At 42.9% G+C, this 26,190-nt stretch overlaps 1 protein-coding gene across 1 annotated transcript in view; it reads left to right on the plus strand.

The window, feature by feature from the left end:
• The window catches only part of SLC44A3 (solute carrier family 44 member 3), an 88,853-nt gene that overhangs the window by 52,124 nt on the left and 10,539 nt on the right, over positions 1 to 26,190 (plus strand). The window contains 3 exon segments of the mRNA XM_088799453.1: positions 1,008 to 1,164; positions 4,618 to 4,704; positions 25,305 to 25,442. Coding sequence (XP_088655579.1) covers positions 1,008 to 1,164; positions 4,618 to 4,704; positions 25,305 to 25,442 — 382 coding nt within the window.

Here is a 26,190-nt window from a genome sequence, read left to right on the forward strand (position 1 = left end):
CCTGACCTTACTTTCATGCTCTCTTTTCCTTCCTGGATGATTTAAGTAACAGCAAAATACAGACGTTGCCAACTCTGGAAATATTTCTGGCTGCATTCCTTTTCCTCCCTCAAAACCTAGGCTCTTGTCAAAACCTTAATTCATGGTGAGTTATTAGCAACCAGACCAAGTTGTAGAATGAAATCCATTATGAAGAAACCAAGCTTCACTTGGAATCTGAGAAGTAGCTTCTCGGAAAGGGCCTCATTTTCATTTTCTAGAACAAGCATCAGCAGAATTCAGAGGGTCAGGGGAGGAGTTGTCTCTGCCCTCCCTCTTTTGTTTTATCCTCCAGGTTTGGTGTGCCCATTTCCTATTTTATTTCTTTCTCTGCCTGTGAAACTGAATTTTGCATTCTTGGGAGCTGTGTCATGACAAGTCCCGTAAATGATTTGCACTGAAATGACCTTTAAAGAGCAGGGTAGAAATCAGCTGGATTTCAGGAGCCCAGAGCTGTCCTGAAGCCAAAACTTCCTGTCCGTTTGCTTTCAGCTGGAGCTCACTATTACCTCTCTGGCTGCAATCCTGATCATGTGATTTGGTGGTGATTTTAATCAGCAAGCCAATGCTGGCAATATTTACATATGCTAGTGTAAATTAAACCTTGGGGATTATTATATAATCTCCTGAAAATAAATGAGATTAATAGGCAATTTAAAGGATTGGTGGAAGGGGTAGGTGTTGTAAAGAGGGAACCTGGTTTATTTTAACTCATTAGTGTTTTTTTATTATTATTATTACTATTTCCTGTTCTATGTTTGATTGTAGCATTTAGTGCCACCAAACGGAATTAACTTAGCCCAAGAAATAATTTAACCTAGCTACCAAGGAGTATAAAATTTTTGCCAAATGCTTACTACATCACTGCTTTGTAAATTATTAGTACCATTGCTGATTTGAACCAGAGAGATTTTTGTTTCTTTTTAAATAGTGTTTTTAAAATGCTGTCTTTTCCCCCCCCATCCCAGAGATAAAAATGACCCTCCTGATGGCCCAATCCTTTCATCTCTCTCCATTCTCTTCTGCTACCACCAAGGAACAGTTGTAAAAGGGTCATTTTTAATCACCATGTTGAGGATTCCAAGAACCATTCTCACGCACATTTACAATACTCTGAAAGACAAGGTAAGGCAGCAGCTTACTACAAAGTTAATCACTGGAAAACTCCAGCAGGTCCCAGGACAGAAGAATGTGACCTGGGACAGTGGCTATTCTGAAGGCTCCAGTGTTCTTCAGGTCCCATCCCCCACCCCTAGCAAACTTTTTGTCCCCAGTCAGTTTTGTTTATGGTTTTATGTGTTTGCTTTTCCACCCACAAGGTAGTGAAGGTGGGGAAGGAGCAGTTCTGAGTTAGGTCATTAGGTGGTTTCCTTCTTATTTAAATGCTGAGAAAATGGTAGGAATTCTTCAGAGGAAATTTAAACAAGTTTTTGTGAACAGTTAGATGCTTTTTTTAAAGTAAGAAAATACACTATAAGATAATAATATTTGCATTTTAATGCTAAAATATTCTCTGCCTTTTGGATTTCCTAGAGGTGCCATGGGAAGTTACTGGTGTGTGTGTGTGTGTGTGTGTGTGTGTGTGTGTGTGTGTGTGTGTGAGAGAGAGAGAGAGAGAGAGAGAGAGAGAGACCATGAGTGAGAGAGAACAATCTTAACGATGAGAAATGAATGGGCAAGATGACCTAAATCTCTGCTCAAAAGATAGAAAACTGTAGGGCTTTTGTGCCTGGGGTTTTTCTCCTCCTTGGTTTTTATTTCCATGCACATTTGGTTATGAATGCCAGTGGAAACCAACACACCAGGAAAACAGCTGTTCTCAGGGTGTTTCTGGCCCGGCCTGCCAAACAAGGGAGGGTTGGACTTTTCCCAACTTCTCTGTTCTCACACAACTCTAATCTTTTCCCCAATCCCCACCTCAGCTTCCCTTGGTCAGTTTTACAAACTTGTCCTTAGTAAATTAGGGAAATTTTACATGTGGATTCCTTATTATATTTTAGAATTGTTTTTATTTGCTATTTAAAGCAGACATCTGAATTGTTGGTATTTTAAAGTCCGTAATCAAGATTTGAGATTAGTATATTATTTAAGAACAGTTGATTGAATTTCACATAAAGTTATCCAGCTTTTTTATCTTGAAGTGCTTGTGGAGCAGTTGCCTTGATCATAGAGTGTTTTCTTGTATTTCTATTGAAATATTTAGATACTAGTTGTGTACCCCAATAAAAAAAGAACCAAATTTAACATTTTTGGAAATAAATTCTATAGTGAGTCTTTCAGGGCTAAATTTCAAGGATAAATTAGTCTAAACTTATCCTATTTAGGGCTGAATTTCAAGGGATGAAAAAAGTACATTCATTTTGGTGACTTGAAGAGGCATTTCCACATCCGGGCCAAATCTAGCCTTTCTGGCTCCTGCGTTTTGAAATTGATCCTTCAATTTTAGCCAACTTGGAGAAGGATTTCTTGAAGAACAGAACAGCTTTTTATTTTGTGTGCGTGTGTGTGTTTGTGTTATGTGTGTGTGTGTGTGTATGCCCTCCTACCTCTTGCAGCTGATTTAATAATTAAAATAGACATGAGACAGATTAATGAGAGAAAATGACCAAATGTAACTACATACATACCGTGTTTCCGCGAAAATAAGACCGGGTCTTACATTAAGTTTTGCTCCAAAAGGCACATTAGGGCTTATGTTCAGGGGATGTCATCCTGAAAAATCATGCTAGGGCCTATTTTCCAGTTTGGTCTTATTTTTCTGGGAAACACGGTATGTATGAAAACTCCACATACATGAAGCATCAGAGACAGAGAGGGAAAACGGGGGAATAGATGACATTCTGTGCTAAGGATGAGGCACAGCACCTTGGGGCTTCAGCGGGGAAGGACAATTCACAGGACAATAAAAAGAACAGGTTTTCAGTAATTACAAGTTTGATGTGCCCTACAAATAAGTACAAATAAATCACAAAATATTGTTTCTGGCGATAACTCTTATTATTGGCAAGGCCCCTAATTTAAATTCTTTAAGAGAGAGGTAAAGGTTTTTTGTGAACCCACAGGGTCTCGAGTGCCTTCAGCTCCAAATAATTCACATGCCGAAGTGGCACATTATGGGGAGGGATATTCTGTGTGTGTGTGTGTGTGCGCATGTGTGTGTGTACAAATATAGAGATAGAGATATAGAGATATATATAGACATTAGTAATAGATAATCATAAATTAACGAGCAGTAGGAGAGCTTGCCATCTCCCCTCTACCCACCCCACCCCCAAACTAGGTCTTAAACTCTGGGAAACCAGCCTTCCATAAATCTAAAAGAGAAGTCATTGTGTTGGTCTCTCTGGCAGAGGTCTAAAAGATTATTTATCACTCCTGAGATTTCATAAGGACCAAGGGGCCAGACTCCTTTTTGGTGATGTCACTGTTGGAGAAATGTGTCCTTTTTTTTTTTAATTTATTTTTTAAATTTATTGGGGTGACATTTGTTAGTAAAATTACATAGATCTCAGGTGTCCAATTCTGTATTACATCATCTATAAATCCCATTGTGTGTTCAACACCCAGAGTCAGTTCTCCTTCCATCACCATATATTTGATCCCCCTTACCCTCATCTCCCACCCGAAATGTGTCCTTTCTTAGGTTAAAAAGAAATGGTCTTCCTCAGCAGCCTTGCAGCTTTGTACTGTGTCTACAATTTAAACATCTCACACAGTGATTGTGTGATCTTTCCTATGTTAAATGGCTCATTCACATCCACAGCCATGCTAAAAAGTATCCAGAGGAAGTTTCATCCAATTGAATTAACGCCAGGACAAGAAAATGTCCATATAAGGCTGAGGCTGAGTTATTCCTGGGGTCCTCATATAGGACTATTTCAGGATTGTTTTCAGGCTTTTTTTTTCCCCCCACTTTGGGCTGTGAGTAAGACGCATTCAGTCACCCCCTCCTCCAAGAGTTTTCTCATTTACTCTTGAGTTATACAAAAGTCCAAGTTGTATTTCAAAGGACTAATTTATTCCTTGAAATTTAGCCCTGAAAGTCTCACTATAGGATTTATTTCCAAAAATGTTAAACTTGATTCTTTTTTAATGTGGGCACATAACTAGTATATACAAAGCATTATTTGGGTTTTTTTATTTTTGTTTTTGTTTTTGTCTTGGGATGTGAAGTTTTCATAAATATAAGCTGTTTGAAAAAGCAAAGTTTATAGTTGAAGACACTGAATGGGAGATGAGGGAAGAAAGATTTTTTTTTCACTAGAACCAGAAGGCCTACTTTTTACCTTCACTAACATATGGACGAACTCTTTCCCTTTCCACTGAGGTCAACAGCAGTCGTAACAGGTAAGCCCTCTAGAGAGAAATTTTGCTCATCAGTAATAACAATAGTAATTAGTAATAGTAGTAGCATGTGAACAGTAGAAGAATTTCTCCGATACTAAATGAGCACTGCTGCAGTGCTTCCCCAGGTAGCAGTCTCTAGGTGGAAACAGTGTGTGTCCACAGAAACTGTTCCTTTTCTTCCTTCCTGTGTTGTTTCTGACTCTGTTCCTTTGGTTCTGAATCTGATCCCAGCAGTGGAGTACATGGGCAAGGAGCATGTTCAGATGTTGCTTCTGCTGTGTCTGCTGTCTTGACAAATGCCTGCGCCATCTCAACCAGGTAAGTCTCCTCTCACGTGCCTCAGGGACAGAGGGGCCACTGGTGGATTCTGTCTCTTAGGTCAGGGATTGGCAAATTCTTTCTGTAAAAGCAGAGATTGGTAAATATTTTAGGCTTTTGGGACATTCAGCCTTGGTCAAAACTACTTAACTCTGCCATGGTAGTAGGAAAGCAGCCATAGACAAAATGTAAATGATTAGATGTGACTGTGTGCCAATAAAACTTTATTTATAGGCACTGAGATTTGAATTTCATATAATTTTCATGTATCAAAAATCTTCAGGGTGGCCGGTTAGCTCAGTTGGTTGGAGCGTGGTGCTGATGACACCAGTGTTGCCGGTTTGATCCCCGCAAGGGTCAATCTTCTTTTGATTTTTTTTTTTTTTTTTTAACCATTTAAAAAAATGTGAAAATTATTCGTAGCTCTGGCCAGGGGAAAGCAGGCTGTCTGCTGGATCTGGCTCCTGGGCTGGAGTTTACATTAGAACCTTATGTTGTTGAAGCCAATCTCCAAATTCTAAAAGAAATGTGTTTCTTTTCAAAAATAAAGAGTGGAGGAGGCTTTAAAAACCCGACCATAATGAATATAGTATAGCAACTGAGAGCTAATTTTCAGTGTCTTCTCCAAGAACTGTAATTTTCCTGAAAAGGAAAAGAGTCACTTCCCTAATTTTTATATATTTCACTAGCCTTTCTCATTCATGCTATAAATATTCCTTTAAAAAATTACATATTGTGATTGTTTGGATTTCAATTTTTTTTCTTTCCTGGGTCTTTCAAATTGATAGAAATTTAAATATATATTTTATATCTCTGTAAATAATTTAGGAGATTTTAATAGCCCTTAGTCAAATTTATACAAAGTAGTATTTAAGTGGTATTAAGAATATCTTTCATTATTCAGAAAGTGTAGTCTTCTTACAGTAAAGCTCTATTTTTGAGGCTCTTCTTAAGAATCTTGGAGTGTATTTTAGAATGTATTTAGTTTTCATTTGGATTGCTTCAAACCAGCATGTATAAAACAGAGTAAAATACCACCTTTCAGAATGGCGGTTCATATAGCAAGTCAAGCCAGACCCTATGACTGTCTTGTCATGTTATAATATGCCAGCCTCTCTCTCTTCCTAGAACTGTGTGCACGTATCCAGGTACCAATTTATTCCACAAAGATTTTGACATACATTACAGAAATGTACTATGATAACATGAACATCAAGGCTAAACAACATATAGCTAGACTTGGAAGACAAAAGTATAGACAAATATGTTGACCACATGGTCCTGCAAGTTGCCATCCCTTCTCACTTCGTTGTGTAAATTGAGGTTCTTTCCATGTCCCTCTTTCACTTATAGCTTTCAAACTGCCCCATGGAATCCTTGTGGATGCAGGGTCCACCACTTCATTAGGGAAGATAAATAGGTGAGGAGGAGGAAGGGTGGGCTCTGCCCCGTACCACCACCACCCTACCCTGCCTTCCCACCAGAGCAGCTCCACTTTTATCTGGTTTAGGAGTGGGATTCCACCGAAGGTTTCATTTGAACACAGGACTCAGATGCTATAACACATTTGAAAACCACTGTCTCATACCATGTTCATGTTTGTTTTCTCTGCCATGTCATCCTGAGGGATATATTATCTGCATTCTGAAATTTCATCACCTTACATTAATCCAATACCTTTTCCCTTGGGAGTTCAAAATGTTTCCAAGGTCATAAGTAGCTTAGTATTAACCACACTATAATTGCCGTTGTAAAGGTGAGAAATCTTTATAACTGATGTACGATGGGAGTGACTGTCCTTGAATCAGAAAAACGCTCAGCTAGCCTTCATCCAGCTCATAGTGAATCAGTGTTGCAAACAAGGATCAGTCCTTTGGATTCTGATTATGGTGCTGGTGCACTAGGCCTTGACCTTGTTGATGGAAAGGTAGCTGCCACCAATTCAATGACAACAGGAGTCCCCAATCTGGGATGCAATAAAATGAGAGACTTTATTCAGGAGAATAGTTTCCAAACTGGGGAAACAGCCTCCAGAGGAAACCAAAAGTTTTCTCCTCCAAGACAAAGGGGAGGCCCTCTTATGTAGAGAAAGTACCCACCTTGGTCCCTGATTGGTCCATTTTTATGCAAATGAAGGATCCAAATTTGTACAATTTGATTGGTCCAAACTTCACTGTCTTGATTGGTCAGAATTGCGTGTTCTGATTGGTCAGTAAAGATGCAGATAAAGATATAGCTGAGCAGCCCCAATTGGACAAGGCAGGTTTCAGCTCATTGGTCCAAATATGATTCCACAAACTCCTTTATAAGGGTCAGCTCAGCTGCAGGAATGCAGTACAGGAGGCTTGGCAACCCGTTTGTGGCTTTTCCTTAAAATGCAGCATGTATGAGAGGCCCCCTGTAAACAATGGCTGTTAGACTCATTATGAATTTGGGCCCAGTTAACCATAAGGAGTCCTTCTTGACAGGTATATTCCTTTTTGGGGTCAACAAACTAAACCAGCTGTCAGAACAGCTTTAACTTGGAGTGGTTCATACAGCTGATATAGGCACTGCGGGAGGTCTAAGATTCAAAAGATTGAGAAAGCAGAGGAGGAAGAATGGAAAAGAAAGAGAAATAATTGATGTGAATATTGATCTGGAGAGAAAGGTCACCTCTATTCTAAATCAATTTCTGGAAAGCAGAATGAAATAAAGATTTTTAAGAATAAATATAATTATTGTATAATGGCAGTCAGAGCTATTGTCAACCTCATTTGGTGGTGGACAAAGGAAAGTGAGCTGAAAGTGAGAGAAGGAATTTAGATTAGCCTTTTGAAAAATTTCCTGGCACTGGAATGAATTACTTGGGGAATATTTCTCTGGAAATCAGATTTGAAAGAGCTGACGCCTATTTCATTTTCCTTGTTTTGTGCAGTAGGAGCTGGGAAATGCTAAAAGAGAGTGAGGTCCATTTGTTACCACCAGAACCCAGATGCTCTTAACAGCAAGGAGATTAGTTGTGTTTCATCATTGCTGCTTAAAAGCCTAGTCTGTCTTCACTAGTCCTGGAAGGGAGGTGGGTGGCAGTTGCTACATTTTGTAGACACCTAGCCTAAGGCTCTGCATAATTCCCTTTCAGAGTGGGGGGTGCAACCCCACATCTCATCATCTCTCATTACTTATATATCTGCAGCATAAATACCAGATGTGTGTATACTTGAAAACAATTATATGTGTACCCCTCACACATTTTTTTATCCAACACTCATTTGTTTATTTACGCTGTATTTGAACATTTGAACTCAGGCATAGTGGGGAAGGGGACTGTGGTGAAACAGAATTAGTTACAAGTGAAGCAAAGTCAGTCCTTAAAGGAGCTGACAAGGTAGTCTGAGGAGTCGGGGAACAGGCGGAGACATTTGCATGAGACATTTATACAACAATACAGAGAGGTACATGTTGTAAGCGCTAGAATGAGGGCTGTGGAAATTCAAAAAGGGAATCTTGGTAATTGGGGAGGTGCTTTGACTTGGTAATTAGGAGATGCTTCTTAGAGGAGGTTGGATTTGTCAGACCTGAGCATAAAGCATAACAGGAGGTCACCAGCTAATAACAATAGCAATAGCTGAGGATTCTTGGCACTCACTACATTGCCAAGTGGTGTAAGCACTTTTCCTGCATTACATCATTTGTTAGTTTTCAACACAGCCCTTTGAGATAGCATCTCCAATTTACAGATGAGGAAACTGAGGTTTAGAGAGGGCACATAGTTAGTGGCAGAACTAGGATTTGAATTCATATCTGTTTTGCCTGTGAGATCCAAGCCCTTAACTACTTACTATACATTTTTAAACAGCCGAAGAGGGAGTCACAACCACTGTCTGGGGTGGATCTCTTCAGTCCAAGCCATGGTCCAGAGAAGTCAGCTTGCTGACAGTTGAGCAAGGCTTGTTAAAGGCAGATTTTTGTGAAGGAGGACAGGAAAGGTATAAGGCTATTGATGGGGGTGAAGACTAAATCATGCGATTATAAATCCAGAAAAGGCTTGTCAAGAGGTCAGGCAAGTCAGTATCAAAGCTTCTGGGAGGCCAGGTTGGCTTCTCAGATTTTCAGGCATGGAGATCCTACAGCCTCTCCTTCCCTTCCAGCATTTCCAGGAACCTGACTGAGATGTTTGCTTATGGGCCTCTGCAAGCTAACCCATCAGCAAGAATGGCACATTTCTTACTGTTCCTTATGTGTCCACACACAGTTCCTCATGGAAATGTCTCCCTAAGTGTACATCTCATCCATTGAGGACACAGACCTCTGTCCCAGCTCTGATGGTGGTTTTAGATTAGTGTTCCTCTGAGTTTGAAACCCACTGGTGGACCACAGGATTCTTCCTGGGGGTTCCAAACTGATCTGGACATTGTAGAATGTCCTTTCTTCAATTGTTACAGGCAAATGGCAGAATTTCATGGATTTTCATTTTCATGTACAACCAAGGTCTATTTACCAATCAGTAAAGTAGATAGTCTGTTACTAAAGCTTACTAAAATGTGTTATTTAGGAACTAAAATTGGTGTTTTACTTAGTTTTCTGAGGACTCAAATTCATTATTTTGTTAAGACCTCTGGCTGCTATGGTGATGGCTGGCAACCCTGCAAAGCTTGTGAATTTTGCAAATTGGGGAAAGAACACTTTGCTATGGGTATACCACCAGCATTGCCTTGTGTTGTTCAAGTGCCATTATTCCTGTCTTAATTGACATTTTTCTTCAGTTATCCATTTGGCTCTTGTTTAATTCATTCTATTTCTTTTTATCATGTTGAGCATTGCATTCCTCTTCAATCCTTTGTTCTTTCAGCAGAAGTGGAAACGGGGTAGGAAGTGAGCTGTGGGCCGAGGTTAAACAAGTTTGAGGACTATTTCCATGCCAGTCTCCTGGGAGGAGCTCCCAGTCAGGTGTAACAACAGTGGGCCTCTTTGTGGAACTTCCGTGAATTCTTCCACCTTGCTGATCCTCTGCAGAATGAGGAGGTCAGTTTAAATGACCCTGAGGGCCTCATGCGGCTTTCTCAACCGAACCTTCCAGAGGTGCCCAGTCAAGAGCCGGGGCATGTGTCACCCTGCTGCACTGCCACTGTGACATGGTTTGTGTGGGATGTGGGGCAGAGTGGGGAAAACGTGAATTGTGTGTTTTCCTGTCATGTGGAACATGACTGTTTTTTTCATGCTGTACTTATTCATGGCGAGGACTTACCCTGGGATCACAAAGATGAGTAAGGCTTCAGGAAGCCTGATCTCAAGGCACCAGAATCTTGGTGAGTGGGCTGAGACTGTGAGTGACCAAAGAGGAGCCATCTCTCTGCATCCCCTTACAGTGATTCTCCCAGTATTGCTGCTACAGGGTGATGACAATCAACAAATAAAATAACGGGATGAGATTCTGGTAAAATGCCAGTCACCTTTGTCCTTCTCAACAGTGGAGGACAATGTAACGTCCAATAGCTTTCTCATCCCATTTCCGCTGTGTACTGTTATGCAGGGTAGTTGGGTGCCTGGTGAATCTTTGCTGAATCCCAGTCAGTGATTTGAGTAGAGGACGAGATGACTCAGACCCACGTGAATGCAGTCCGTAAAGCTGCCAACCTCCTTCACTCTGGCATCCAACTAGATATGACATAAGCCAATGCACAGATTACTGCCTCCTGGCATTTGATCGGAAATGCTGCAGCTTTCCGTTTTCCTGACTAACAAACAGACTGGTCAGAAAGGCCCCAGATAATCTGGTTGAGTCCAGTGCAGAGAAAAACTTGCTGCTACTTAGAAAATTCACACATCCCTCCCTTCCCTACTTCATAGCCTCTCCCCAGCCCATGCTGCCTGCCAGTACTTTGTTTTTACAGTGCGTATAATGTTGGTCTCTGTCTTCTAAGCCTTTGTGTCAGACATGACTTTGTAATATCGCAAAGCCTTCCTCCCTCCCCCCACCTTCCTTGCAGTTAGCTTGGTTTCAATGATTCCCTTTCTTGCGGTTCATCAATAGCAAAGGCACTTGGTGACTTTTCCTTGTTGGGTTTTGATTCATCCCAAGCCAACTGGCAGATCTCCAGTGACTCCTCTTCTTTCCTCTCCCTGGAGTAACATGTGCATCTCGGGGGAAAAAAAAATAATGAATATTGTGCAATTTATCTAACTAATGCAATTTATCTAAGTAGATTATGGCAATGATATGAAAGTTCTTAAGAGGACACAGTTCTTTTGGTAACTGACATGCCACAATAGGTACCCTCGTCACAGAGCATCCAGAGAGCCATTTTTTCAATGACAGCAGCGGTTCTGAATCCTGTCGCCCCCACCAACTGGTTTAGAGCTATTCTAGGGCAGCCAGCTGATGATGAGAGCCCCAGACAGATGCCTCCATGTGTGCGTGTCTTAGAAAGGAACTCGCATGTGTGTCAATATGATAGTTTGCATCAAGGCCCATTTAAAGAGAATGGTAATCCCCACAGCCCAGCTGTTTTGTGGCAAATGCTGCTACCCTGGCTTTAGATAGAAAGGAATTGAGACACCTATTTGTCAGAGGCCCCAGACTGTCTGGGAGAAGACTAACTATATCCTCATGTTTCCTGGTGCCTGGCTCAGAACCTGTTGTTCTTAGGGCCGTGGCTTCATGTGGCTTTCCTGGGAGCAGCCTCTCTGGAGCCTAGCTCCCACCTGCTGTGGGCTTGTTGCAATGGTCAGGGCTCAGAGGGTTGAGGCCCTAAAGCCTCTTCCCCAAGTGGGCCTCAGCACCCTCTCCTCCTTTTGGGGTAGGACCCAGTGAGCAGCTGCCATCTTAGGTTGGCCTCTGAGGTCCTTCCTGACTTGAAATTCTTCTACCTTGTCAGAGAGGCAACTAATATTTGTTGAATAAGTGATTACCTCACTAGAGGGAAGGGAGGGTAAGTTATGCAATGGGCCCTCAGCCAAGTAGGAAACCCTCCGGGTAGGCACCTGAGTGTTAGGCATTAATTACTTTGACTTCCTCTAAGGTGTGCAGCTCCTGAAGACAAGAAGCACTGATGGGCACTTACACGTACCACGCACTGTGCTAACTACTTTACATGCCTTTGTCTTCACAATGATCCTGTGAGGGAAATACTATTATTATCCTTTTTCTTTTTTTCAATAGACGATGACATGTAGGTTCAGAGAGGTTAAGTGGCAACCTGCTCTAGGTTAGACGGGAGGCAGTAACAGAGCTAAATGCTGAGGTTTTGGAGACCCAATGAGTCATTCCTTCTTCCTTATCCAAGTTCTGAACAATTATGTGACACGAGTCAGGCAGATGAAGATTAAAAGTATATTCTTGATGTCTAATCAGCAGGTGGGAAAATGCATTGTAGGAGCAGCTTATTGATGTTTTACCCCTGAATCAGAAAGATGAGCCCTGGGTCCTCCCTGTAAACTAAGGAGCTGAGAAGGTACAGTCTTGGTGACAGGCTGTGCTCTGCTACTCCCTCCAAACTTACCCAGCCCCTTAAGTTTGCCTCCTCCTCTGGGAACGAATGAGATGTATTACCCTAAAGAAGGTCCCTGGCCATGGAAATACAAATACAAGGTTACCCCACACCAAGAGAGGTCGCGGAGCACCCTCCCTTCCTTACAGCAGAACCTGGGGTCCAGAGGGATCGAGGACCTCAACCAGGGTCACATAGTGGGTAGAGCTCGTTCTGATTCTTCTCCTCTCGACCTTGTATCTTCTCTCCCCCTGCCCTCCGAGCTTCACTGAGACATCTGGGGACAGACAGCTATGTCAGATGACACAGTATGTTGCTACGAGCCACCGTGGCCTACCTTTTAAGCAGAATCTGTGCATCTCCCCGATCCCTCAGTCAACATGGCAGTCAAGCCCATGCTCGTAGGGGCAGAAGTGTGGGGAACATTTGGGTTCTGGAAAGGTTGGTGTCTTACCTGTTATTAATGGCACCACACCCTGAGTTTCCTTCTCCAAGTGTCCTGTCTTCTTCCTTCTTCCAGAAGACGATTGTCCACATCTTATCAGAGCTCCTTCTTCCTCACTCCTTCCCCTCCTTGGACCTGGACCATATGTCTATTTTTCCCAGAAGTGTGATGGAGTGGGAAGAAGGCAGACTTTGAGGCAGACAGGTCTGGGTTTGAATCATAGCTCCTCCACTTATGACTGGGACAGGTGACTTCACCTCTTTTAGACTCAGTTTTCCCATATATAAAGCAAAATTCTTAACACCTACATCACAGGCTGTTGAGAGGGTTAACTAAGCTAATACATATAAACATAATAGCATGGTGTCTGGTTCTTAGTACATGCTCTGTACATGTTAGTGTCTTTTGTAAGGGGAAGGAGAGGGTTTAGGTCCTTTATTTTATTCATTCAGCACATATTGGAGGTCTACCCTATGCCAGACAAAGTGGGCATAATAATGCCTATCTCCCAGGATTATTGTAAATAATTAAAGAGATCATGTGCCTGGCATGTAGAGGTAGATACTGAATCAGTGGAAGTTATTATTATCAACCCATGAAGTGTAGGAGCTCTGATTTTATCATATGCATTGAGGACAGTGCTGATTTCCTCAGGTTCCTCATGACGTCTGTTCCGTTAGGGGCACATCAGCATCCATAGGAAACATCTCAAAATACTCCTTTCTCTTCCCCACCCCCACCGCGGCCAGAATCCCTGCAATAATGACTTGTGGGGGAGTCAAATTGCTAAGAGTGGCCCTCCTGGTCCTTACAGTCCAGAGTAATGCCCAAGTTGCCCCCTTGCAAAGGGTGGTGGTGAGGGAAAGCCAGCCCTCAAATCCAAACCTGTGACCACGAGACAGAAAATGATTGTGGTCCGAGGCTAAGGAATCATGCCCTGCACAGCATATCCATTTGGCCCCTTTTTTCTGCATCTCATTTTCTTTCTCTCTTCACTCTAATTTTTCAGCAGGTAATGGCAGTTGTGTCTGTGCCCAGCAAGGGCAACTGGGACTGTTTTTAACAACACTGGTTCAAAGGGCATCTGATCCAAGGAATCGCCACTTGCTTAACTCTAAGGCTCCTTTCACAATCCCTATTGTTCTTTGTACCTTTCATCATGACATGCTCCAGGTACGCTGGAAACATGCTGAGGGAGATTGCCTGTGTTTTTAACTTCCATCTATGAATACTATCTCTGGAGTCAGCAAAATCTGATTACCTCAAATAAAGAAGCAGGTGATACATGAAAACATTGGCTCTGATGATCAGTGTTTGATGTGGGGCCGTGGCAGTGCAGACAGATGCCCTCGTGTGTTCTTTCCACCACAGGCTAGTGTCGGCTGTGGGTGCCATCATCTATGATCACAGCCAGGGTGGGGGCTGGTGGGGGCCAGATGGGGGAGGTAGGTTCTCAACATTACCCTAAGGGCTTAAGAAATGTAAAGATTATGGATTCATTTTGACATTTCCCAAATTCATTTAGTGTGGAAATGAAATTAAACCATAAGTACCTCCTACTCCAAATCTAATTCTTCCTTGTGACAGACAGCAGGTTTCTTCATGTGATTTCTCACTGTCTGCTTCTGGAACTGAGTTTTTTCAGAGGGCTCCAACTGCCTACCTCTGAAGCCCACACCCTCCCTTTATACCTTGCCAGGCAAGGTGCTGGCTGTGAGGACATTCCTGCCCTGTCCTTCCCCAGCTGTCTTTGTCCTAGACATTAGACATGTCGGGAGAAGGAAGTGATCATTGGCCAGGGACGAGAGAATGCGTTCATAAAAAGGTAAGGAGAAGGAAAGAAGCTGAGTCACAGTGGTCACGGGAGTCAAAGCTGCTTTGATGCAGCAGTCAGTAACTCATGTTCTACATAAGTTAGGATCTAACACTGCTCTGGGCTCCCAGCTCCCTGAGTCTCATCTTTGAGTGACTTCCATATAGGTGTGAATCTCAGCCACAAATTCAGCTGTGCAAGAAATACTGTCCCATGTCTCAACCTAATTTCTGACTAGGAGCTCTCATTTCACTGAACTGGTAGAAATTTTAATAACAAGTTCTTGGGGGACTATATTCCCCCACAGGGTTATAGGAGGTATCAGGTGTCCCCAGGCATTAGTACATACAGGTGGCCCTTGAGACATCCATCTTCCTATTTCCTTGTCTCCTTGAGGCCCTGCTTGGGGAACAGGAATCTTCTCTAAGACTCCCACAGTCCTCTCTGCCTGGACATGCTAGTGGTAGGGTAGCCAACCCTCCTGCTTTGCCTGGGACTGTTCTGGCTCTAGCACTGAAGCCCCCAGTCTCTGGAACCCCCTCACTCCTGGCATACCTGGCCCCTTGGAGAGGGCACTTCCCTTTAGAGTTTTGACATTTCTCCATGCTCTGCTAAAAAAACAAGCGACCTGGATCCCTGGTCAAGATCCACGCATCTCCTCTCCCTCCTTCCCCAGCCCAGGGGTACCTCATTTTCTCATCTGGGATGGAGACCTGCGTGCTCACCTGCTGCTCCCAAATGTTTGGTTCATAGTGGGGGTCCCCTTTCTGCACCTTCTCTACTGGTAGATAAGGGCTTAAAGAGCTTAATATTTTGGAAAGCAAAAGCCTGTAAGAATTGTGACTGGGTGTCTTCCTGCCCCCACCCATTACTAGCCCCTAATCTCACCTTGGGGAGTGAGCACAGAGCCTGAGTCCTGCTTGAGTGGGGAATGTGGAGAGGAGGGAAAGGCGAAAAGGAAAAGAAACAAAAGTCAGGAGAGCAAAGTAAACCATCAAACAGATATTGGGAAGAGCTGGACAGTCTTTCTGCCATTTAGTCTCATTTGTATGGATGTTTGAGAAACAAAGTCTGTGAAAAGTAGGAGAGGAAATGATTATGAGAATTTTGGTTTAGTTAGCTTGCTTATCTAGGTGGGGCTAGAAAGTTCCTAAAAGTTCTGGCAGGTGGATTCAGGCTTTCACAGTCCTTCAAGTGGTTTTATCTTTCCCTTCCTTTTGCCTTGTATAGAATGCCTCAGTTTCATAGAGGTATGGAGGGGAGAGGCATTTGCTAGACTTGCATTCCTCCAAGGAGGAGACAGCTGAGGCCAAATGACTTTGTTAGGATGCATCTCAGTGTGGGTGGAAAGGGCGTTCTGGGCCTGTTTGCCATGCCCTTGTCATGCCTCCATCAGCAGGCAACAGAGAAACTCAGTGGGGTTCCAAGAACAAAGTGCTACTGACCTGGCTCAGTGCCCTGCACTCAGTCCTGAGCTTGGCAGAGGCACAGCTTTCATACATGTCTGTGGATGGACGAATGATGGAATATGAGAGCCCACACTTTCTCAGCACCCACCCTGGTTCAAGCTGCCTTCACACAGCCTTTAGCATCTGTTAAGAGTAGCAAGGAGGCAACAAGGAAAGAGGAAATACATGCTCAAATGAGCTGCCCTTTCCTGTTGGTGCTGCCCTAACAGCATCTGGGACTGATGGAAGGGAAACTGTTTTCCGTGCAGAAGTGCCAGTGGACAGAGGAGGCTGACATGGAAGCTTCAGAAAGTTCTGTTATTATAATGAGTGTCTTTAAGCAAATGCATTTTCTTATCAAAGGTTTTAACTGCGTGCTGGACCAAGCTATGGTCCAAAGCTAAATAATGACTCCCGACAGCCAGTGGCCTTTCAGTTGTAGGATCCGATCAGAGGGCCTAATACTCCACGCCCACCAACAGTGTGCCCGTGGAGGAACAGACACCCGACTGAAAATTATCTCCCCAAACACGCAATATATGAAAACATGTAAACATTCCCATTTCTGCTCTTCATCTCCTCGTTCCCATTTTCTCGGTCCTGAGCTTCAAATCAGAGATGTTTGATATCCTCTTAACTCAAGAACCAACCTCCTAAAGTCTGTCAATAACACAGCCATTACTGAGTTCTTAGAGTATCCCGGCACCGTGGTAGACATTTCACTGGCGCAGTCTAAGTTTATCCTCTCATGGATGCCACTGTTATGCGGTTGCTACTACTAGGCCGCTGTCCAAATGAGGACGCTGAGGCCCAGGGCCCAAAGAGCTGATCTAGGGTTACTAGTTCCAGCCCTACTGTGTGGTGAGTCATAGGACTCCACCAACTGTGGCCTTCATGGCTTCATTGTGCTGCCTGGAGTTCCTTGTCAAGGATAAGGGTACATAGCAGGGAACCAATGGTCTTTGCTAACTAGGGCCAGACAGCCCACCTAGTTTATCTTCTTTATAAGGCCTAAAGTCAAAAAACACTGTGAGCCTTTCCCATCCCCTGCATTTCCTATTTCACAGGTCCACAAGTTTAATTTTGCCTTGCAAGGACCAGGCCTCCCTTCTGCCTCGCTCATTCCTCCACTGATTATGCCTAGGTCCCATGACGTTCACAGTGGCAGAGCCCTGTAACTGTGACGGGCTCACTGGACTGACGCAGCCCTTTGCAGCCCTGGGCTCTGCACCACCTGCCTCGTTAAGAATCGTATCATTGTGCTGGTATTTTCACTGCAGAGTACAGAGCTTTCTAGCACATCAGCGATGGGCCAAGTTCAGCAAGATGCAGTTGCCTGATTTGGCTTTTTCTGGATTTGTGGGAGGAGGGGACACTGGCTATGAACGCCTAATTCATGTCCCATTTCCATTGCTTTTGCCTCATGACTTAGCCTGTTGAGATTTCCACTTTCTTGTCACTAAAATGAGAGCATTGTCTTTCGTGAGGTTGCAGTACCTTTTAATCCTCACATTCTACTGAAGGAACAAACTGACTGTCAATCAGTTTGGGTTTTGTATGAAGAAATATTATTTGGAAGACAACCTTGATTTGCCAAAAGCACCGTCCTTTATCTATTCAACAAACATTAGCCTTGCAGAGTGGGCTGGCATCAGGAACAGCCTCTTGACAGAAGAAACAGCATCCTGCGGGGCAATATGAGGTGCCGCTGGTATAGAGCAGGTGTGTGTGATGATAATCATGGTGGCAGTGTTAGGTATACTTTGTAAAGGAAATGAGACTGTCATTGTTCAAGAGGCTATAAATGGGGGCCGGCCCGGTGGCTCAGGCAGTTAGAGCTCCATGCTCCTAACTCCGAAGGCTGCCGGTTCGATTCCCACATGGGCCAGTGGGCTCTCAACCACAAGCTTGCCAGTTCAATTCCTCGAGTCCCTCAAGGGACGGTGGGCTGCGTCCCCTGCAACTAGCAACGGCAACTGGACCTGGAGCTGAGCTGTGCCCTCCACAACTAAAACCGAAAGGACAACTTGAAGCTGAACAGCACCCTCCACAACTGAGATTGAAAGGACAACAACTTGACTTGGAAAAAAGTCCTGGAAGTACATACTGTTCCCCAATAAAGTCCTGTTCTCCTTCCCCAATAAAATCTTTAAAAAAAAAAAAAAAAAAGAGGCTATAAACGTTTAAAACCCCAACAAAGTCAGAATAACAATGAAACGCACTAAAATCAGGAGGCAGGAGAAAGTGTGAGAGGACTCATCCTTTACTATTCATGCTGCCTAAACTTAAGACACAGTGTTAAGAAAAAAATAAGTCCTTTAACCTCTTAACAATATTCATAATGCTTTTAGAAAGATTTTTTAGAAACTTAAGTCTTGTGTGTGAAGATACATTTGCCTGAAATTCAAATATTCATTCAGTGTCAGTTTAATTTTCTTTTGTTGAAGTCAAATTACCATTAGAATTTTGTATTTAAAATACCATGCAGAGCATGGTTGCATTTTTATAATTTATGTTCGCCCACTGTCCCTCCTTCCTTTTGTCTGTGGATACTTGCAGAGAAAGGTTAGGTGAGGTCATGTGATAGTAATTTCTGAGGAGTGGAATCGGACTGATTTTCTTGCTGTCTTCTTTGTCTCTTTCTATGTTGCTTGTTGCTTGAATTTTTTTAATGATGAACATGAAAATAATAAAGTCATTATTCCAAAAAATAAGGAAAATGTAAATAAATTTTAAAAGAGCACACAAAACAGCACTGCCATGTGCCTGGCTTTACAGGCAGCAGCAGGTCTCAGCAAAGGCACGATTCTTCTTCCACCCGGTCTCCACTGCGTCCCAACCCTGGAGGGGACTGGCAGGTTTCCCCATTCATATCTCATTGGATTTTGGCAACTGGTGACCAGGGAACTCTTGAACTGACCTGCAGGGTGAATGCCAGGCCCTGCCAGGCCCAGGGGCTGTTTGCACATGACCTCCTTCAGCATGTGTTTGTGATAAAAACACAGCTTGGGATGGTTCCTGCAAGTTTTACTGTAGGTCCCTTGGCTGTATGGAGATCTATCTGGGTTCAGACTTCGCTGTATTTCTTTCAGTTCCCAGGAAAGGATGAGTACCATGTTGTGTATTCATTGTCCATTTACTTGAGTTTGTTTTAGTAGTTCTTGTTTTATTTTGAGTTGATAAATATCGGAACTTTGTTAGGCTGGCTTTCCAGAAAAAAAGCTGGCTATTCATGGTATGATTTTTTTGGAAATACCTTCCCTCCTATACGGAGGAAAGCACTGTTTACTTTTCTGAAGAGTCAACAGAGCCTGGGGTTCATAGTTCCTCCACCCAGAGAAGAATGGCTTCAGTTTACAGGGAGGACAAATGGCTGCCCTTAGCTGAGGAAGGACACAGGGCTGAGCTGTGCTGGCTTCAGTTTTGACTTAAGGAGCAAAAGAGTTCTTTCTGTGTAAAAGCTGCAATTAGCATTCTTGGATAACTCTCAAAGTAAATTAAAGAGGTAATCCAACTTTTCCATTCCCTAAAAGTACTCTTAAATCTCTTACATTTTTCTTTAAAAAATAAGAATTTTCTGTGAAATGGGACTAATAATACCCATGGTGATTATTTCTCTGAGTTGTGAGAAACATATGAGATCCAATAAGATGATAACAGGAGGGTGCCTGGTCCACTAAGAAGTATGCGTGGACATCGAGCATCTTTATGTAGAACTAACTGTAGGGCTGGCAGACACTTTGACCAGCAACAGAACAAGGCACCTGTGAGGTGACATTACTTAGTGGACGCCACTTACCAGTTTTTGGAGGCAACGTAGTCAGAACCCAACCTCTTTCCGTTAAGCCATCCTGCTACGTCCTTAGCTCTTTTTAATGACACATCTCATGAGTGGACACTTTATGATTTTAAACCCTTGGGAAGGAGAAGCACAAAGTACAGCTCAAACTAAATGTTTTCCTGATGCACCTGAATGAGTCAGAGAGCCATTTCTGGAAAGTGATGCCACATGGGTCACGTGTGTGTGCGCAAGGGGGAATGCTACCTGATGTCTCTGTGCTTTAGTTTCCTCGCCAACCTCATCACCCTGTTGGGGTTCTAAAGGATTAAATTAGTCAATGCATTCAGGGGAATATAGAATACAGCCTGGCACATGGCATACACTCCTTAATGCTTGCCATTATTATTATTTATTCACACACAGAAGATGCATACCTGCTTACTAACAGCAAGAAAACAAAACAACAAAAACCAGAAACAAATTAGGAAGCTACTGTCAGGTCTATGGCAAAAGCCATTTGGGACATATCACTAAGGCATCTCTTGAAGACTGTTGGAGGAAAGCAGAATACCTGGAAATAGTGACAATTCCTAAGACTCTGATTTTCTCCCCAGAGAAGAGCTCATTTTCTTTGGGCTTGGCCCCAGGCTTATGATTGCTAATGGAGCCAGTGTGCTCAGTGGGTGGACAGTCAAATAGCATTTATGTGGAACTCAGGCAGAGCCCAGTAGGCACTGCGGAGGTACTGAGTTGGCACTGGGAGTGAGTATTGGGAGGTGCAGGGCTTTGTAGCTCCAGAGAGGATGGTGATGAGGGGAGACCTGCCCTGAACCTTCACAAGGCAGCCTGGGAGAGCTCCCAGAAGCACAGGCTGAAAATCACACAAGTTTTGAAACTTCCTATTGCTTCCCTTGCTCTACACGCAGTATATCAGCCCCACCAAGGTCTGGCTCATGACTCCTCCAGACCTGTTTCCCACCACACTTTGCTTGGCCCAGAGTCTCACTTCACTGCCTTTTCCTGCTGCTGCCTCAGCTCTCATCCACCCCATTCCCTGCAGGGGACAGCAAACTTTGGGGACCAGCTAAGTGCCACTTCTGAGAAGAAGTCTTCCCAACCACTGCCCTCCCAGGCCGCTTCCTCCCGGTCACCCCCAGCCAGTGCTTCTATTCCCTGTTGCTCTCACATTCGTACTTTAGTAATTGTTCATTGTTCACAAGTCTTCACAGCTACACAGGGCCTTCCTCCTTTGTGTCATTCCCCCCACAATCTCCTGCCACTTGTGACAGACCTTGGTGGATGGTCCATGAAAGTCTGAAAACTAGTCAGCCTATACCTAAAGGGAGTCTTCAATCCCAGGCAAGGGAGTGAGAATGAGGCCCTAACGTTGAAGTTCCATTGTCAGGTTGGGAACCCTTTCTTGTATCTACTTTGTGTTTTTATAGCTTCAATTTTAAGATGCAGAAATATCCACTATTTGGTGATGATAAAGAAACGTGCACACCGAATTGTGGCTGGTAATAAATTAATAGTTTGATAACACTATCTCTTTTTTTCTTGCTTAAAGATAAGCCTTCAGGATATCCTGATTAATTTTTGCAGCTAACGAAACATGTCATCATGTCATCTAATCTTTATTATATCCAGTCCTTTGCACATATTGTTGAGGTCTAGCAGGTTCGTCCTGAGTCCTGGCAGTGCAGGCAAATGCAGATGCTCTGAGGAAGGACTTACAACACTGAACCTTTAGTGCAGTCCGTCTTCCAGCTGCCTGACAAGGAAGCAGCTTCTACTCAGAATAAGTGAAAATGAGCTAATGACGAAACTGCAGAAATTTTCAATCCTTATCCTGTCTTGAGTGATTCTTCCCTCCTCTAGCTATTCGTTCAGACATTAATTCTAGGCCTTTCTCGCACTCAGGGTTGAACCTGTGGTAAAATGCTAATGGGATAGTAACTGCAGCACTGCATGCATAATTGCCCAATCAGAAAATGGATTGAATGCCCTCTTTCAGTGACACGATACATGAAAGAGAAGATAAATGGTTATAGGCCCAAAAAATCTGTGGAGTCAACACATGCATGAGAAAGTACTATTTTAACCATTAATCATTGTAACCAAGGACCAAAATCTATTTTTATTGCTATGAGTAGTGGTGCTAAATTGATTACAAGGCATGGTCTATAGGTAAAGAAGTCCCCGTAAAAACTGTCTTCTCCAGTCTGAATCAGGAAGGACACTAAGACCCTGAAAGACACTTAGAAGGGGAAGTGATGGAGTGGTGGGCTGGGGACGAGCCTAAATGCAAAGGAAAAGGTCAGTTGGCATGTGGTGGAACTGCCGCAGCAAAGAAAGACCATGTTGGGGCCTGGAATGTGGTCTGGAGAGCAAGTCCTGCCCTTCTTGGGTCCGTGCAAGTGGCAGGGATTTAAGTCTAAGGATAAAGAAAGCACGGGTCCTTTCCACACCTCCTCAGTGCTTACAGAGTTGCTTGTGTTTCCCAGTTCTAAATCGTTTTTGGTGAGGTCTGGATGATAATAACAACCCTTTATTATATGCTTTCCATGTGCCAAGAGCTTTACTAAGGGCTTCACAGAGAACACGGTCTTTAATCCTTCCAACATCCCTTGGCAGTAGGTACTATAACTCACTTTATAGGTAAGGAAATTGAAGTCTGGAGAGGTGAAATCATTTGCCCATGACTGACAGCCAATGGTAGAACTGGAATTTGAACCCAGAGGTTATCTGGCTACAGAGCCTATGCTTACCTTAACCACCACGCTTTTAAATAGTATTTTGTTCTAATGAAAATTGATAGTGTAATGTCCAGAAGGTTAGAGAAAAAAACAACAACTCTGATTTACGAGGAGACCTGGGGAATCAACCGTGATCTTTCTTTTCTTTCTTTTTTTTTTTTTTTTTTAAGATTTTATTGGGGAAGGGGAACAGGACTTTATTGGGGAACAGTGTGTACTTCCAGGACTTTTTTCCAAGTCAAGTTGTTGTCCTTTCAATCTTAGTTGTGGAGGTCGCAGCTCAGCTCCAGGTCCAGTTGACGTTGCTAGTTGCAGGGGGTGGAGCCCACCATTCCTTGGGGGACTCGAGGAATTGAACTGGCAACCTTGTGGTTGAGAGCCCACTGGCCCATGTGGGAATCCAACCAGCAGCCTTTGGAGTTAGGAGCATGGAGCTGTAACCGCTGGGGCCACCGGGCTGGCCCCTCGACCGTGATCTTGGTTTCCAGTTTATAAAAGAATGATAATGCCATTCATCACCCTCACCACCCACCCTACAGATGTTTTTTCAGGATTAATGAAAGTCATCAGGACTCTGAAAACCTTAGATGATTGAAGATGCTTAAACAATGAGCACATGAGTTTCCACATCTTTCCTCAAGGCTTAAGTCCCCAAACTGGGGACAGCTTTCAATAACAGCCATTTTGCATTCATTCAGTTCTAAATCAGAAACCAAACGTTGTTTGGGGATTAAGGCATTCCTAAGGGACTTCATTTGACTAAATAAAACCTCTCTGAGGCAAGCAGGGAAGGTGTGTACCAACCCTTTCGTCTTTTAAAAACTGAATGTTCCTCTCCAGTTGGCTTGATGAAAAGGGAGTTTGGTAAAGTGGTGAGTTCGTTCTACTGTCTTACTCCCAAGCTTCTTACTCCTCTCCACCGCCTCCATCACTTACTCTAATTAACACTTGTGTTGTTAGGGGCTGAATTACTGCAACAGACTCCAAATTGGTTTCCTTCCGTTTTTGAGTGGGTGTGTGAAAGGATTAATTTGTATATCATGAGATGAAAACTTTAATCCTTTATCCCAGGCAAAGGGAATGACAAACCCAAGCAGGTAGTATTCAGAGTATTTTCCCAAGAAAGCTATAAATTCTTTGTTGTAAACTTCAGGACAAGTAGTATTTTTAAAGATTTAAAGGGAAATAATAGATTTCTTTTTAATGATCATAAGGGGAAGATATTTTGGAACAATGACCCAAGAAATTGTGTCATGTGAACATAAACTCACACACACACCCTATACACCCTCTTTGATTTAGTAATCCCATTTATGGAAATTTATCCTTAAGAAATGATCCAAAATCAGGAAATTAAGATGTTCAGTGTGTAGTTTTTATGATAGTAAAATATTTGAAATAGTCTAATATGCATGCCCAAGCTGTGTAAACACACAACGCTGATAAAATATGTATTTATTAAAAATTAAAATTATAAAAGCCATGGAGCAAAATGAAAATGTTTATTATATGAAGGAAAAAAGTCTACAGTGACACTGTACCATTTAAAGTCTCTATTTTTTCATTTCTAGGATTTCTATTCAGTTTATTTTCTATTCTGCCTCTTCATTTTCACAACATGCCGTCATTCCTATGATCACTATTCCTTCCATTATCTTCTTGGCATCTTTAACATACTCCCTGGAATACTATATCTCAGATTGTTCTCAGATTCTCTTGGGTGTTGTGCTGTTTATTTCCTTGGGTCATCTGTAAATTTTTCTTCATCTTCTTCAAGGGTGGTTGTCTGTGGGACTCCACCCTTCCCTGGCCTGACGTGTGTGTGTGTGTGTGTGTGTGTGTGTGTGTGTGTGTGTGGGCGGGGGGGGGGTTGGGAAGAGAGGTATGGTTTTCTTTTTTTCTTTTTTTAAGCTGGAGTTTCACAGTGATGTCTTTTTTTTTTTTTTTTTTTTTTTTTTTAATTGGGGAATATTGGGGAACAGTGTGTTACTCCAGGGCCCATCAGTTCCACGTCAAGTTGTTGTCCTTCAATCGAGTTGTGGAGGGCACAGTTCAGCTCAGCTCCAAGTCCAGTCACCATTTTCAATCTTAGTTGCAGGGGGTGCAGCCCACCATCCCATGTGGGAATTGAACCGGCAACCTTGCTGTTAAGAGCTTGCACTCTAGCCAACTGAGCCATCCAGCCGCCCCTCTGGAAGCTCAGCAGCAGCTCGTTGTCTTCAATCCAGTTGTGGAGGGCGCAGCTCACTGGCCCATGTGGGAATCAAACCAGCAACCCTGTTGTTCAGAGCTCATGCTCTAACCAACTGAGCCATCTGGCCGCTCCGAGGCATGGTTTTCTTTGCCCCTCCGGACCATAATGGTCCCAGGCAGGTGGTGTACTTCTTTACCGTTTTCCTGGGATGGTTGCTAGAGTTAGAACTGAGTACAAATCCTGAATTTGTGCAGGGCTTGATCATCGTCTCTTACCCAGAGGGGATTAAGTCCCCAGCCCCCAGCCAGAGAGCCTTTAGTGATTCCATGCCTATTGAGCCATTGGGTTCAGCTCTTTCACCAGCCACTAGGGTCTGCTTTGTTTCTAGCACCTAAACTTCCTTTTCTGTCCTCAAACTCTGCTGTGTGTTAAAAAATAATTTATACTTTACACCTCATTTCCATGTGTTTGTAGTGGGATGTTCAATCCACCATACTGACCAAAAGTACTAATTTCTCTTTTCCGTTTACTCCAACTGTGAAAATATATATGTATATAATCAGACTGGAAGGGACTATAAAATGAAATGATTTATTATGGGTTTATAGTAATCATTTTTCTGTTACAAATATTGTCATTGTCTTTAAAACAATATAAGAATCATCATCTTTTAATCTATTGTCTTTTGTTTCAGAATGCGTATACTGCCACGGCCATTAATGGGACAGACTTTTGTACATCAGCGAAAGATGCACTCAAACTCTTATCGAAGAATTCAAGTCAGTTCACATCTGTTAACTGCTTTGGAGACTTCATAATTTTTCTAGGAAAGGTAAGAAGTTGTCACTAAAATAATAAATGAAGGAACTTGGGACCCCAAAATGAAATCATACAATAAGGCTTAGAATGAAAATGAATGTTTTTTGAGTACTTACTCTATGGTAGATGCTGTGCGTACTTGTCTCATTTAATCCTCAACCCTGTGAGCTATTCCTGTTTTGCAGCTGAGGAAACTGAGGTTTAATAACTCGTCCATGTGTCCACAATAGGTAGAGCTAGGCTTTGAATTCTAGTCTCACTCTCTTATCTATGACCTATTCTCTCTACCATTCTGAGTCCCACTGTTTCATATCTAAAATGAAAATAATACCAGCCTCAGAAAATGGATAATTTTTTGGGGGGAAATGTCATAAAATATATGGAAATAGTATTGAAACCTGATAAAATGTCTGTATTATGTGATGTCGTTAAGTCCATAAATAGACAGAATTGTTGATTTTTCCAAATGGAGCCAAGGTTACATTTCTGTTGTCATCTGAATAGTTTTCTTCAAGGAACTGTCTGTAGTCTTGCGGAGCAAAGGAGCATCTTGGAGCTCGAACCTCTCATGGTGTGAAGGGCAAACCCTGAAGTTGGGATCTTTAATGCCAAAACTCAGTCTTCCTATCTATAAACTAAAGATAACACATGCCCTTTCTAGCTTGTAGGAAAGAGGAACTGGAATATTGATGAAAGCAGTGCTCAGCCCCACCTTGCCCAAGCTTTAAGTTGAAGGTTCTTTGTACTATGCCACAGTGTGT

Source organism: Rhinolophus sinicus, chromosome 7 (genome assembly GCF_057876585.1).
Source record: "Rhinolophus sinicus isolate RSI-liver-muscle chromosome 7, RSI-T2T, whole genome shotgun sequence".
In the NCBI taxonomy this organism is placed as follows: domain Eukaryota; kingdom Metazoa; phylum Chordata; class Mammalia; order Chiroptera; family Rhinolophidae; genus Rhinolophus; species Rhinolophus sinicus.